General features: G+C 37.4%; 2 protein-coding genes across 2 annotated transcripts; both read left to right on the top strand.

The window, feature by feature from the left end:
* Positions 1 to 3,383: 3,383 nt before the first annotated feature.
* LOC139813352 (uncharacterized) lies at positions 3,384 to 6,201 on the top strand. The gene is made up of 3 exons (XM_071778841.1): positions 3,384 to 4,081; positions 4,303 to 4,602; positions 5,859 to 6,201. The coding sequence occupies exons 1-3, from the start codon at positions 3,652 to 3,654 to the stop codon at positions 6,017 to 6,019; spliced, it is 891 nt and encodes a 296-aa protein (XP_071634942.1). The 5' UTR covers positions 3,384 to 3,651; the 3' UTR covers positions 6,020 to 6,201.
* A 4,176-nt stretch (positions 6,202 to 10,377) lies between these two features.
* LOC139813608 (uncharacterized) lies at positions 10,378 to 12,451 on the top strand. Its single transcript, XM_071779188.1, has 3 exons — positions 10,378 to 10,723; positions 11,201 to 11,438; positions 12,255 to 12,451. Exons 1-3 carry the CDS (start codon positions 10,622 to 10,624, stop codon positions 12,407 to 12,409), a joined length of 495 nt encoding a protein of 164 aa, XP_071635289.1. The 5' UTR covers positions 10,378 to 10,621; the 3' UTR covers positions 12,410 to 12,451.
* The last annotated feature ends 683 nt before the right edge of the window (positions 12,452 to 13,134 follow it).

Here is a 13,134-nt window from a genome sequence, read left to right as displayed (position 1 = left end):
CCACCACTTTCAACAAGAAAATTGTGTAGCCGGTAAACGTGAGAGCTGTTGCTTAACTTGTAATTAGGTTCACTTCGTTAAATGGCAATTGCCTGTAACTTCCAAATAAAGTACCAACAAAATCCGAGCGTAACGATACGTATAGTTTTCGCGGAAAGTACCTGAACATTTATATATTTAAAAACTTTTTCCAAACAATTAAATTTTTTTGATTACGCACAAGAGTATATGCCTTATGTGAAAACATTTCGGAACTAATTGAGCATTATAGCACGGAAAATGTCAATCCATTAAATTTAAATATCTTTTCTCTCATTAAAAAACACTATACACAATACATCCCACATAATATTTTGTAGGTTTAATTCTGCCATCCAATTCTATAATCTGCTCCACGGTTGTGATTATTCCGTTCGCGATACACATCTGGTAGTATAATGTAAATTGCATATTATCTTTCGCGCGCGAGTGACGGTAGTTCCCATCACGAGCTTCCTGGGTAACGGGCTTCATCGTGAATAATTAATTTGTACGTTGCTTAATGCGCAATGCGAATAATAAAATCTCGAAGTAAGATTAACGCGCGGCGCGTAATGCATATGCATCGGATGTAAGTAATATTGCTTGTTATTCCTGCTGTCGCGACTATCGCGCTGGGAGTTAACTGATCTGACTACTGGCCTCTCCGTTTTGCCACGAGGTCGGGCGGAATGATGCCGCAGGAAAATTGCACGGCGCAAGAACGAGCCGGGTAATCGAAAAATCCGCGCGCGCTTTCTCCGTGTTCCTAGTGAGAGAGCGAGCAAAAATCTCCGGTCCACTGCGGCCGCGATTGCATTATCTTTACGGCAACGCGGATGAAAAATGTTGATTGACTATTTCGGCAATTGGCACGTGACGAATAATTTCACAAGATATTGAGGCCACAGGCCGCATATTTCGAAAAATACCAAAAAGTGTACGTAAACATTATTACGATTAAAATTTATATCCAAAATAAAATAAATACGTATATTTTTAAAGCAAATGTAACTGGCATGCACACAATTATGTACGATGGAGATATGAATATCTTCTTCTCTAATATTTAATTAAAAATTGGATGTATTACTTTAATAGAATAGACATAATTAAAAGTGCGATTGTAATATAAGTTTAATACAATTCCTTTAAAATTCTAGAATTTTTTCTCAAATTTTAATTAATATTAATGTGCACATATTTTATGGTTACATTAATTAAATAAACAACTCTATTTTAATTAATTTGCATTTAGCAGTGATACTTAAAAAATAGCTGTCTAAATATCATGTCTTTCATATTATTACTTTCATTTCAAAACCCTTTGTCATGGATGATGTTATTCCTCAAATTCGCAAGAGAAAAACATAATTATAGCCACTTCAATCAGAAATTATCGACAAGCTCGTGAATAATCATGCTTGAAATTCATCGCTTTGACAAAAGATATTGTTATTAATTATTACGTTAGAGGAGGTATTTGACATACAATCTCATTGTTTACAATTCCATCACATGAGTGCACACCAGACGCAAAGGGAAAGAGAAAGAAGAAGAGAGATAGAAAATAAATTCTCATTATGTACTGATGTCCTATTCAAACGACATTATAACAATTGAAGATTACAATCATTAAAGAACAATGCAATCATTAAAGATCATATAACTTTAATAGAACCGGTTTCTTTTGAATAAACATCTGCTTTTTTCATGTTTCATGAATAAAGATTCTAAAAAGTGCGTGGCATTAAATTTATATCTAAATCTCCTATTTATTTTTGAGTGTTTATATTAGAAAGGTGATGGATCAAGCAGAAACAGAACGTAAAAATTAGTACATATTACATTTGTACATTTATTATTTCCGAGCCATTGCTTTCCCGGTCGTAAAATCGCGACGCCAATTCGTGTCTGGCGGTGACGAAAAGCAGGGTCGTACGGTGGTCGTTGTTTCAAAGAATTATTATCATTTCTACGACCCGGCTGGTCACACTTCTTACTGTGCGGTATCGGGGACCAACCGCGGGGGTATGACAAACGAATTAATGGTTAAAAGGGACCCCGTTTTTGCTTGCTCCGAGGGTGGCCGTTGCTATAAAACGATCTCGTTGCTTTCGTCTTAGAGGTAGTCCATTGGCGATTTTTGTAAAGGAAGAAACATGGCCTTTGTAAAGGTAAACTAAAGTCGATAGCGTGGTATTCGATATCGTAAGTTGATACGCCGCGGGCCGTAGGCAGTGTAGCGCAGAACATTACTGGGGCGCTTTGGTGGAACGGAAATTCGCGTTGTAATAGGTCGGACGAAGGCATGCACACGTCGGTTATAATTACGTATTCTTGCGAACAAAATTGTGGAAGGTGTTGCATCTTTTGTGAGCGCGTTACGCCGCTGACGTCGGAATAATTGCGCATCCCGGAAAGTATTAGCGTGGAAAGCGTTGCAATGCTAGCGAGTTGCCGGGCGCTGAGTAATTTTTAGTTCACACATACGTACCTGTAATTCGCAACGTTATAACGATTATATAACGATTATATAATGATTAAAACGGAAATACAATATTTTGCCGTTATACTACGAACGTTATAGTGTATTAAAATCATGATTACATTATAAATTCAAACTTTTAAATGGTAATTACATTAAAATTTTGCAAGTGGTAATTATTAGCATTAATTGAAATTGTATGCAATATAATAACGTTAATGTTAATCGAGCAATTATTAACTCTAAATAATTAAATAGCTCTTTTTCACGTTTTTTAAAAGTGTCTTAAAGCTACATCAAGCTACAAAATACTTTGCCGTAATTAGGAAAACAGGATATTCTTAATTAAAGTTTCCAGTGTCCTTGTCTTTGCATGGCACGTAACAATTTCTTTTGAGGTCAAAATATACCGTCTAACAGGATCTTAAAAAGGTATCGTTGCACAATAGTTGTTTTAGTGAGAAAAGGCTGCATAATACTATCCATCTTTATAAAACGCTGTAAAGTCTTGTAACAAAGACCTATTGATCTTTCGCTCTAGCTTACGCATAGCATATAATGTTTCTTTTCTTTTTATTTTACGAGTTGAGTATTGGAAAAAGTATTAATCGTATCAGGTTAAAAGTGAGAGATACGGTCAATTGGAAACAAATATATCACAATTTAAAGCAATATAAAGGTAAAAAAACTTGAAAAAGAAAATATTCCACTCCAAAAGATTTTAATAAAACTATTTACTTCAAATGCAGCTAGAAATTTCCTGAACGGCGCATTTTATCGCGAAAGAGTCCAAAGCCCCCCCTCCCCCCCTTCGCTTTTCTCTCTCTTTGATATCCAATTTGTGGGAAGTGGACGGATATTAACCTTTCATGATCCGTCCGGGCAAAGAACTACAACGTATAACGTGAAGAATAACACGGAGGAGCTCAGCACTTTTACCTGGCCGCGGGCGAAGACGCGCGCGGTCCCGACCTCAAACTTGGGACGATCGATCCAATTTCAAGTTTCGCCGATCTCATCGACCCGTAGGGCGGATTGCCGTAGCTTCCATAAAACGAATCGCCGTATAGCCCAGGCCGCGCTGAACAAAGTATCACGCAGTCGTGACCGTAAAGTAGCGAGCGCGGAGTGTTTCGGAGGTCTTTATGTGGGCGGTAAAAGCGTCTCGGCGAGTCCGTTCTGGCGCACATATTCGGAACGGAAGAATAATGGCGAGACTTTTTTCGGTAATTTTCTACTACACGCCACCACACACCACAGCGTCGCGTCGGTGCGATGAAAATGAATTTTGCTTCCTGCGCGCTGTTCCTTCCTCTCTCTCTTTCGCCCTCTCGCTTCCTCTGTCCTTCTCTTTCTTTCTCTCTTCCTCGATTAGATTTAAGAGATTAACTTTTCCAATTATTCGCGGCCACCAATTTACCTTTAACAGCGAACAGTACTTCACGGGCGGCGTTGTCGGCCGCTTACACGACGCTCGAATGTCCCTCCTCGCTTTGCAGGAATTGATTGTCTGCGTCGTCTTCGTCGCTGTCGTTGTTAAGAGCTTCCCCGGGATGTACGAGGAAAATGCGGTGGGTGAGTGTCTCTCGTTTAATTCAAGGAATCGGTCACTCGAGAAGGTAATTACGCGTATCGGTAAAAGGTGTCGATCCGCACGAATTCATTTTAGTACTCTCACTTGTTAAAAACTTTACATTATCGACTTAAATTTTGCTAAAATTGCAATGAGATATTTGCATTATGCATTTATTTAAGAAAATCGAGAATATAATAGTTTTATATAAAATCAATTGTAGAGGAAGACAAGGACGACGAGGAACGGACCGCAGACATAGATCGCAACGAACACGGCAGTCATGATCACGACGAGAAACGGACCGCAGATATAGATCGCAACGGACATGGCGGTCATGATCACGCGTACTCGTATCATCATTTTCTCGGACCAGTGATAGGCCATCACGAAGAGATATCTTGGAAAGATAAGCATGGGCACCATCATCACGACTACAAGGCTCATCCTAAGTACAAATATGCCTATGGTGTGGACGATCATCATACTGAAGATCATCACGGACAGAAGGAACACCGTGACGGTGAGTAAGAGTACTCTCGATATTCTCTATCTAAAGGCTTTAAAATCTGTAATTTTTATATTACGTTAATATCGTTATCGCGCGTCATCCCGGTACGTTGCATGAGAGAATAACTCAGCTCCTTTTTAAATAAAAACTGAAAAATAATAATTTTTTTACTATTGCTGTTAATAATTATGAATAATTATTGACCACGTAAAGCTGATATCTTCATACACCCTTCTGATATTTCTAATATTGATATTAGAAGGTGTTTCCTGAATATTTCTGTATTTAAACTTACCAAAGATTGCTATACACTAAGAATGTTAATTTGAAAATCGATATTCTATTTAATATCACGTCCGTGCAGCATCAATTTCTCTTATTGTCAAAGTATCGATATAGCAACCCTAGATGTATCGCACAATACTGATCCGGAGCCAGAGAGGTAGTGAAATGCAATTCGATCTCGCGCTCTTAATTAGAATCTCGAAGTAATTGGATATCTGGCCCTGCTCTTAATTAGAACCTAGGAAGGACCGAGTTCGTTTCTTACCCCGATGTATTGCGCGGCCCGTTGTGGATACATTCGTTACTCTTCTGGCGCGCTTTTCGTAAAAATGCGAGAACCTCTTCGCGCTTCATATTCGGCGTGCGCCTGTTAAATTTAATTGTGACTGATACGAGAAAGAGAGAGAGAAAGAAAGGGAGGGATAGAGAGAGAGAGAGAGGGAGAGAAAGAGAGCATAGGAGTTTATTACGCATTCGTTGGGAAGAGCTCTCTCGCAAAGCCGGCGAATGAAATGCACGGAGCTTACGGCGAAGCTGTTCCGATACGGCGTATCTCGGAAACGTGTAACAGCCTGCGTAAACGCGAATTTAATTGGAACGTATGGAGAGATACACGCGTTTCTATTATATCTTCATTCAGTCTAAATACTATTCTTACTTCCACTCCGTATAAATAACACTATATTGCTCCGATAAACATCACAAAAAGCATAATAAATTATGGAGGATATATTTTCGCTTTTTTTTGCTACCGCAAACAAATTATTTAAACATCTTTAATTTAAAAAAATTTTGTTAATTTTTCTTCTTATGTGATTTCATACACCTTAAAATATTCAAATATGTCTACAATATTATGCTTTTATAATTGTCTATAAAAACAAGCAATCATAAATAGATGATAGGACTTGGTTTCGTTAGACATCATTAATTCTAATCAAATATGTAAATATTAATTATCTTGTTTATGATGTAAACCATAGGCAAACATGTAGAAGGCGAATATCACATCCATGAGCCTGGTGGTAATGTCAGGAGTGTAAAATATCATGCTGATCCTCACGGTGGGTTTTATGCCGAAGTTCATAACTACGGCGGGAATGATCATTCAGGTAGCACATATGGTGGTCATAAACATCGATAGTTGCAAGATATCATAATGAATAATTATCGATAAAATGATTAATGAAAAAGCTAAGGGTGACTAACGAGGATAACGTTGTAAGCGAGCCTGCATTCTGTACAAACTCAATCGTAGCCAATATATATTATTGTTAAATACTTGTTTTTACGTTTTGTGAATTATATGTGTTGTTAAAATATATAATCGTTAAATATCTTACCTCTTATAGTAAATAGAAACATATTGTATGTATCAATAAAAGATGTTATCACATTATTAATGATCTGTATATTAATTATTACACGTAAATATTCGTTTAAACTTAATTTCAATCCTTTATACTTTTTAATAATAAGTGCTGTATAAGTTATCAAAATTTTTCAGTAAAAAAAAACAAAGTTCAAATTTATTAGAAAAATATGAGACTATCAGGATACTATGACGTAATTTCTACATCAAGATGAATCAATATAAAAATGTCAGGACCCCCCACTTTTTAATTTCTGAAGTGGACCCTCCTTTGGAATTCATTCCTGGTTTTCTCGCAATGATCTCGTGATCTCGTTTCATCAAAACGAGCCGAGGGCCGCTTGCTCGGTTTCTGCTGACCGAATGCAACGAGTTGGCCGATCTCTCTCATCAGCACGCCGCAACATGTTTTTATCCAATCACGTTCGCGCGCGCCCTCGACCTCTCGAGTCAGCAACGCGCGACGGACCGACGCGACGACGGCGGTGGCGATCCGGGGCCGTCGAAAAGCGTTATAGGAAGCGCAAAATTCACCGCGGTAGGGAAAACGATGTGGCGTGACGAGGGTGAAAGGAGCGAGCCGAAATTTCGTGCCCTCTCGTCGAACAATCGCGGCGAACGGGATTGGTCGTTCTATAAGGAGATCGGTCGACCATTGTATTACTGACCCAGGCCCTGCCAATTTTGTTGCCAATTTCGTCGCCAATTTCGTTGCCAATCTCGCTGGTTTCTAACGCGGATAATCATATTGCGCAAACGCTTCGACAATTTCTATTAAGTTCTCTTAGCGGAGACTACAGCTGTGTATAGACGTGGACCGGCGCTGAGATAGAAACGTTGAATTTCCCGGAGCGAGCAGCCCAGGGTTTCACATTTCGCAACATTTCCGAGCTTATAATCCTTGCCCTCGGTTTCGACTAACAACCGGTTGGATTGTTATGACTATCATCAATGCAATAATATAAATAAGATATGAGTATTACAAACACAGTTATAAAAACATCTCCTTTTCGTTCTTTCCAGTTTTATGAAAATTTTATAAATACAAAAACTTCGTAGCATGTTTTATCAGTCAGAAATAATGATGAGTATTCGCACGTTTGTCAGCTACATGAACATATTTTATGCAAGACTGTTCTTAAAAGAAATAGAGATTTCAATGTAGATTTTATACGCGAGATTATGTAATTTTACACATATAACCTGTGTGCATGCTCACTACTCGTCATCCAATTTTACACGCTATGGTATCTTTCGAGCCAGACTCACTCGAAATTGCCGCATCGAAGATCGCGACAATCAGGAAGACTTATTAGCATAATTGACGTTCCTCTAGTGTGCTCGCTGCACCGTCCAAGGAATATGATTTTAACTTGAATGTCGCGGTTGCTCATCAAGCATAGCAGTTTGAGTGAAAACCGTGAGTGCCATACGGGTCTTTACATGCCTCCGTATTCTCTTTGAACCTTCGCTAGAATGGAGTACGTTAATGACATGGTTCACGCTCCCGTCACATATATCCTTGTCCACATGTTACCCGAATAGCGGTTGCTACGTTATGCTTATAAATTCTTAACTCTTAAAACTCACAAAGCAAGACGACAGAATTAATTAATTAGTTTACTAATTAAATAATCTACCCATATAAAATTACCAAATTTTTGGGAAATGCGTGATTCTATGAAAATATAATTTTTATTATTTTGTTTATTCAAGATAAATAAGATATATTAATTAAGAATGTATTTTATATATATAGAGTATTATAAACACGTCATTTCATCCGGTATTAAATTCCACAGGGAACGGAACTGGACCACCATGAAGAGACCGTGCAGATAAGGGAAAATGACAGTACATTTCAACAGATTGATAAGGTCACGCAGGCAAGATCAGATACGTCGTAATCTCTTGGAGATGTTAATCTGCGTACGAGACTGATAGCTCAGATTAATGCCGCGTATCTACATGTCGATTACGCTGGTTGTGCAGTAAGGAGACGCGTCGACGGAAGATGCTGTTCGTGATTGCGGAGATTGTCACGCGTGTATAAGCGTAATGTCAAGTTCGCGTGACTTTGCAATGGAGGAAAATATGAGAGTTGTATCTATTTAATTTAGAACTCTATCCGTGTGTCTCGCGCGCTCACTCGAGTGCACCGTCATTTCTCGCCCGTACCTTGACGCCTTGACAGCGAATAGATATCTCCGTATCCGATAACTCACTGTCTCGTGCAAAGCCGTTGTAATGCCAAACATATTGCTTGTGGCCTCTTACTGTCATGTAATCATTAATTTATTGCAAGATCCTTGTTAGTATACGCTAATTGGAACGGTAAGTTAAGGCTCTTGATCACTTGCCGTTCGATCGAAGAAAACAGAGGACTAAATTTTTTTTTTTTTTTTTAATATAATGCAGAAAAAAATTAAAAACGTAAAATTAATGCAAAATTAATTTATCGAGCAACCGAGTGTGCCTATACCTGTTATTTCACTTTCTCGCTTTATTAAACATAATTGTCGATAACTGTCACTCTTTGAGAGATCGATCAAGATCAGCACAAATATCAGCGGAGGAAAGCAACAAATCGGATTAAGTTATGTGCGAAGGGAGCGCAAGCCAGATATCATTAATGCGACGCTATAGATGCTCCTTCAATACGAATGCGCGTAGCGGCGTCCAGCGCGGATCGATACGGTTATTACTGAAACAAATGGACGGATTACGAGTTGACTGCACGAGATTGTTCTTTTTCAGGCATGAGGCGGCGAGATAGTTATCTCTGAGTCTAAATCTAGTCTCTCGGTGCAAATACAGCCCCATCGGGATCTTCGGCGAGAAAAGCTGCGCTTCAGCCTTTGGGTTTCGCAGCTGCTACTGCAATTAGCGAAATTGCGAATCATTTCGCAGATATGTATAAAGTAATCAAAATACGTACAAAGTAATGTTGATTTTTATGCAAAATAGAGATTATTGAAACGGTTTCTCTTTATCTCGCACAATCCAAACCGCTGATATCGGAGAGTTTGACTTTATTTGGATCATCGGATATGCCCATGATGCGCGTTTACTTTGCCTTTCCACCGACGCGGAGGCAACGGAGTTACGGATGAGAAGGTTAAATCTCTGATATCAAGCGTATCACGTGCTTGAATTTCATCACGGTGCATGCGTTACACGTGTAACGCATTTGTAGCGTAAATAGGTTATTGTTACGCGCGACGCGAGTGAAATTTTCCGATAATGAAGCTAGTCGTTGCGATCTGGAAGGTGACAGCGGCTATTAAACTAATGGCAATCGCTCGTAATGATTTAATTATCAATTACTGCCATTTTTGTCGGAGGGCAGTAATTGCTATGCATTCAATTCGTCTCTAAAATCACTGATTTATCTAAAAATCGTAACTATAATGATTTCTTTTCTGACATGAAGATTATTATTAAAGGAAATCTGCAGAGAGCAAACCGTTAAAATAACTCACGCTTTTTCTGAATAAAAGTTTATTATATAAAGGATCAATATTTATTTAAAATGTATTAATTATACTGCAAATCTGTTATGCAAAGTGTGTTATTTTAGCTGAAGTTCTTTTACATCACATTTCTTACCATTTTAAATCACGTCATTTAATTGATTGAACGTATTAACTTCTAATTTAATATGATTAAACGTGTTAAATGACGTAATTTAACACATAAAGAACTATGTAAAAAGAGCTTCAGTCTAATGTGTTATTTTTAGATGTTTATGCGTGTAAAAATAACATACTTAGATTTGCAGTGTGATCATCTCTAATATTGTAAATATTTTATCTTTATTTAATCTCCCTGTGTTTTCCAATTTGAAAATTATAAAATCTATAATGCTTTTATTAAAACAATAAATAAATTAATCCATCTGCTTTCAATATCTTCAATTATGAATGTTTATTTTTCAAGAACTGATTCAAACTATCCATGTATATAGAAATATATAATACACCATCATGTAGAAATAAATAAAAAAATCAGATTTCTCGAAGAAATAAGGAAATTTGATGTACAATAAAAGAGTTAATTTTCTTTAGGTCTCAAATGATCCATTATCTTATTCGAATATTGCCATCGAGTTTCGATGCTCCGCCACGATCGCCAATAAAAGCCAACCGTTTCGAGACTTTTGGAAAAAAACCTCTTTCGTAACGCAATCGATTGTTGTTTCAACGAGACGGGCATCCACATGCGTGGCGTTCGCTATAGCGGCGTTTCATCGCAGGAGTGCCCAATCTTATGCATAGGAAAGCGATTGGTTCACGTCGTGTTTTTGTCATTCACAGGGACCGTTCTATACGTCCCGCTAAATAACCTAACGGTGGCGAAATTCTTCCAGCAAAAATGAACGCTGGTGAGCACTATATAAACTTTCATCGGTATCGACAAAAATATCATTCGCATTTTATAGGAATCAATGCGAACATCGAAAGCATGGCTATGAAGGTTTGTGAAGTTTGTTGTTGAAGTTTGATAAATATGTTCATAACTAATCATTATTGCAGTCTAAACATAATATGTATATTTCAAGCTTCATTTAATTTTACTGCACATTTGATAAATAATAAAATAAAATCTTTTGCATAAATTCCTATCAACGCTAAAAATACAAAGAATTATTTTCTTGTTAACTGCTTTAAATAAAGTATCGTCGACTTTTTTACACATTTTGTATGCTTTCAATGTATAATACTAATGTTTTATGTATTTTACTTTGCTGCAACTTTTTTTATCGAGTTCTAAACTGATATGAGCTTTTTTATTGGATCATAATAACTTGTTTATCACAGCTTCCTCATAATCCATAAAGTAGAAAGTTCTCACTTACAGTGGAGAAATGTTTTTAAGTGCAAAATCCCAAACTTTGTTCCATTTTTTATGCGGAAGTATATGTAAATGTAAATGGCAACAATTTGTCGGCAGCTTGCCCTGTTATTGGCTGTATTGGCCCTTGCAACTATTCAAAGCGGATTGGCAGGGCACGCTCACAGTTTCGCGCACTTTCATGGACCGGTCATAGGACCCGGACACGAAGTGGTTGTCTACGATAAGCACGGTCATCATCATGTAGACTACATCGCGCATCCCAAGTATGAGTTCGCGTATGGAATTGAGGATCATCACACTGGCGATTACCATGGACAGAAAGAACACAGGGACGGTAAGTCGGATTTCCTCTTTAATTTATATAAAATTACCGTTGGCAAAACGTTCGCAAACATGGCATTAAAAAGAAAAATTATAATTATAAATGCAGTATTGTTTGTAAGCTAAAGGAAATTGCAGTTAATTAATGTAATAAAATTATTACTTTATGGTACGTCGAATTTGTAATTTTTTCGTATTATATTTGTCCTTTTATAAAGAGTAATGTAAACGTTATTGTTTAATGTATATGACTAACTATATTTACAATTTAGTCGTTTTTAACGATATATTGAACTACGTAAATTATTCAGCATCAAACTTATTAAAATTTATGTAATCATGCAAAGAGTTGTTGAATTTTTTACGATACTCGCGCAACAGCGTGGAAAATGCCGCGGTCTAAATGTTACCGAAAGTTTATAAAAAATTTCGATAAAAGTTTGTCTGACGGATCTTCGTCGGGACGGGGAGATAATTCGAAAGTGCAACTCTGAATCGCAATAAGCCGGGCATAGAGCCGCGCATTTTAACTTATCGACACAGTTATTTTTTCTCGTCAATCACGTTTTTTTTATTTTTGTATAAAATTATGTCGGCGGTTAAAGATTATACATGACGGGGTCAGATTACACGGCGGTATGCTTCGGTGCGCTTCATTTTAATTAAACATTGCGGTAGTCATATTGACGTAAAATATATATAATATGCGGCATGCGCATTACGGTAATATCGATGACACATCCATGTGTTTAATTCTTTGCAATTAATGCACGTTTACAAGCGGTCACTACATCCATCGCATGTTGCAAGAGTAGTTTTTCGTTCGCAGGAAAAAAGGTCGTCGGTGAATACACCGTCAAGGAACCGGGTGGTAATATCAGGACCGTGACCTACCACTCTGATCCGCACGGAGGATTTTTTGCTCACGTCCACAACTCCGGAGGTAATAACCATCATGGTGGTACATATGGTGGGCACCACTGAAGGCATCAAGAAACCCAAGTGTGATATACGACGGTAAAACGCTTAACCCAAGTCACTTCTGGCCTTGCGTTATAATTGTTAAATAAATATTTGCTATTCTCAAATTTTCTGTTTTCATTTTCATCGTCTACCTTGACATAAAAAAATTGTAGAAATACGAGACACATAGAAAACTGCTTGTCGCGCAAAATTCTTTAATTATAAACCGTAATTAAAACTTTCTTTAATTTTTTTTACTCTGTGACCCTAATTAGAAACAAGTCTGTTATGTTTTAACTCTTGAAATATTAAATGAATGTAATGAAAAGCCTTTTTTTTCCCAAGAAAAAATTTATATTTGTTTTCTTGTTGCATAAATTTAGAGAAATATGCGCTCCTATATTAAGATATATAGCATATAAAGTTACAAATAGAATCTTTCTGAAATAATACGAATTATACATCGTCCAAAGTGGGCTTTATTATGTATATATCATATTTTAGATATATATCAGATTTTCACCGCCATTGCGGCTTCGCTTATGTAATCGAAAGCGTTATTACTTACGAAATAGCAACGGCGATTCAGAAGTGTAGGTAGAACAAATAAATGGACAGATTGCGTGTATATAGGTCTAGCTCAATGAGCGAGTGAGGTGTTCTAAGCTTCGGCGAACATATTGGGTCACGTATTGGGACCAGCGCGATCGCTATCACGCGAATAGACTAGCAGAAATTGAATTGCA

The sequence above is a fragment of the Temnothorax longispinosus genome, chromosome 5 (assembly GCF_030848805.1).
Source record: "Temnothorax longispinosus isolate EJ_2023e chromosome 5, Tlon_JGU_v1, whole genome shotgun sequence".
Taxonomy (NCBI): Eukaryota; Metazoa; Arthropoda; class Insecta; order Hymenoptera; family Formicidae; genus Temnothorax; species Temnothorax longispinosus.
This window is presented reverse-complemented; position numbering and strand designations above follow the sequence as displayed.

Bases quoted from the DNA above. Each gene is read 5' to 3' on its own strand.
- LOC139813352 (XM_071778841.1), top strand. From the start codon at position 3,652: ATGTGGGCGGTAAAAGCGTCTCGGCGAGTCCGTTCTGGCGCACATATT. The intron at 4,082-4,302 runs GTGAGTGTCTCT...AATCAATTGTAG, and splicing joins GTACGAGGAAAATGCGGTGG to AGGAAGACAAGGACGACGAG. The intron at 4,603-5,858 runs GTGAGTAAGAGT...TGTAAACCATAG, and splicing joins ACAGAAGGAACACCGTGACG to GCAAACATGTAGAAGGCGAA.
- LOC139813608 (XM_071779188.1), top strand. From the start codon at position 10,622: ATGAACGCTGGTGAGCACTATATAAACTTTCATCGGTATCGACAAAAA. The intron at 10,724-11,200 runs GTTTGTGAAGTT...ATTTGTCGGCAG, and splicing joins TCGAAAGCATGGCTATGAAG to CTTGCCCTGTTATTGGCTGT. The intron at 11,439-12,254 runs GTAAGTCGGATT...TTTCGTTCGCAG, and splicing joins ACAGAAAGAACACAGGGACG to GAAAAAAGGTCGTCGGTGAA.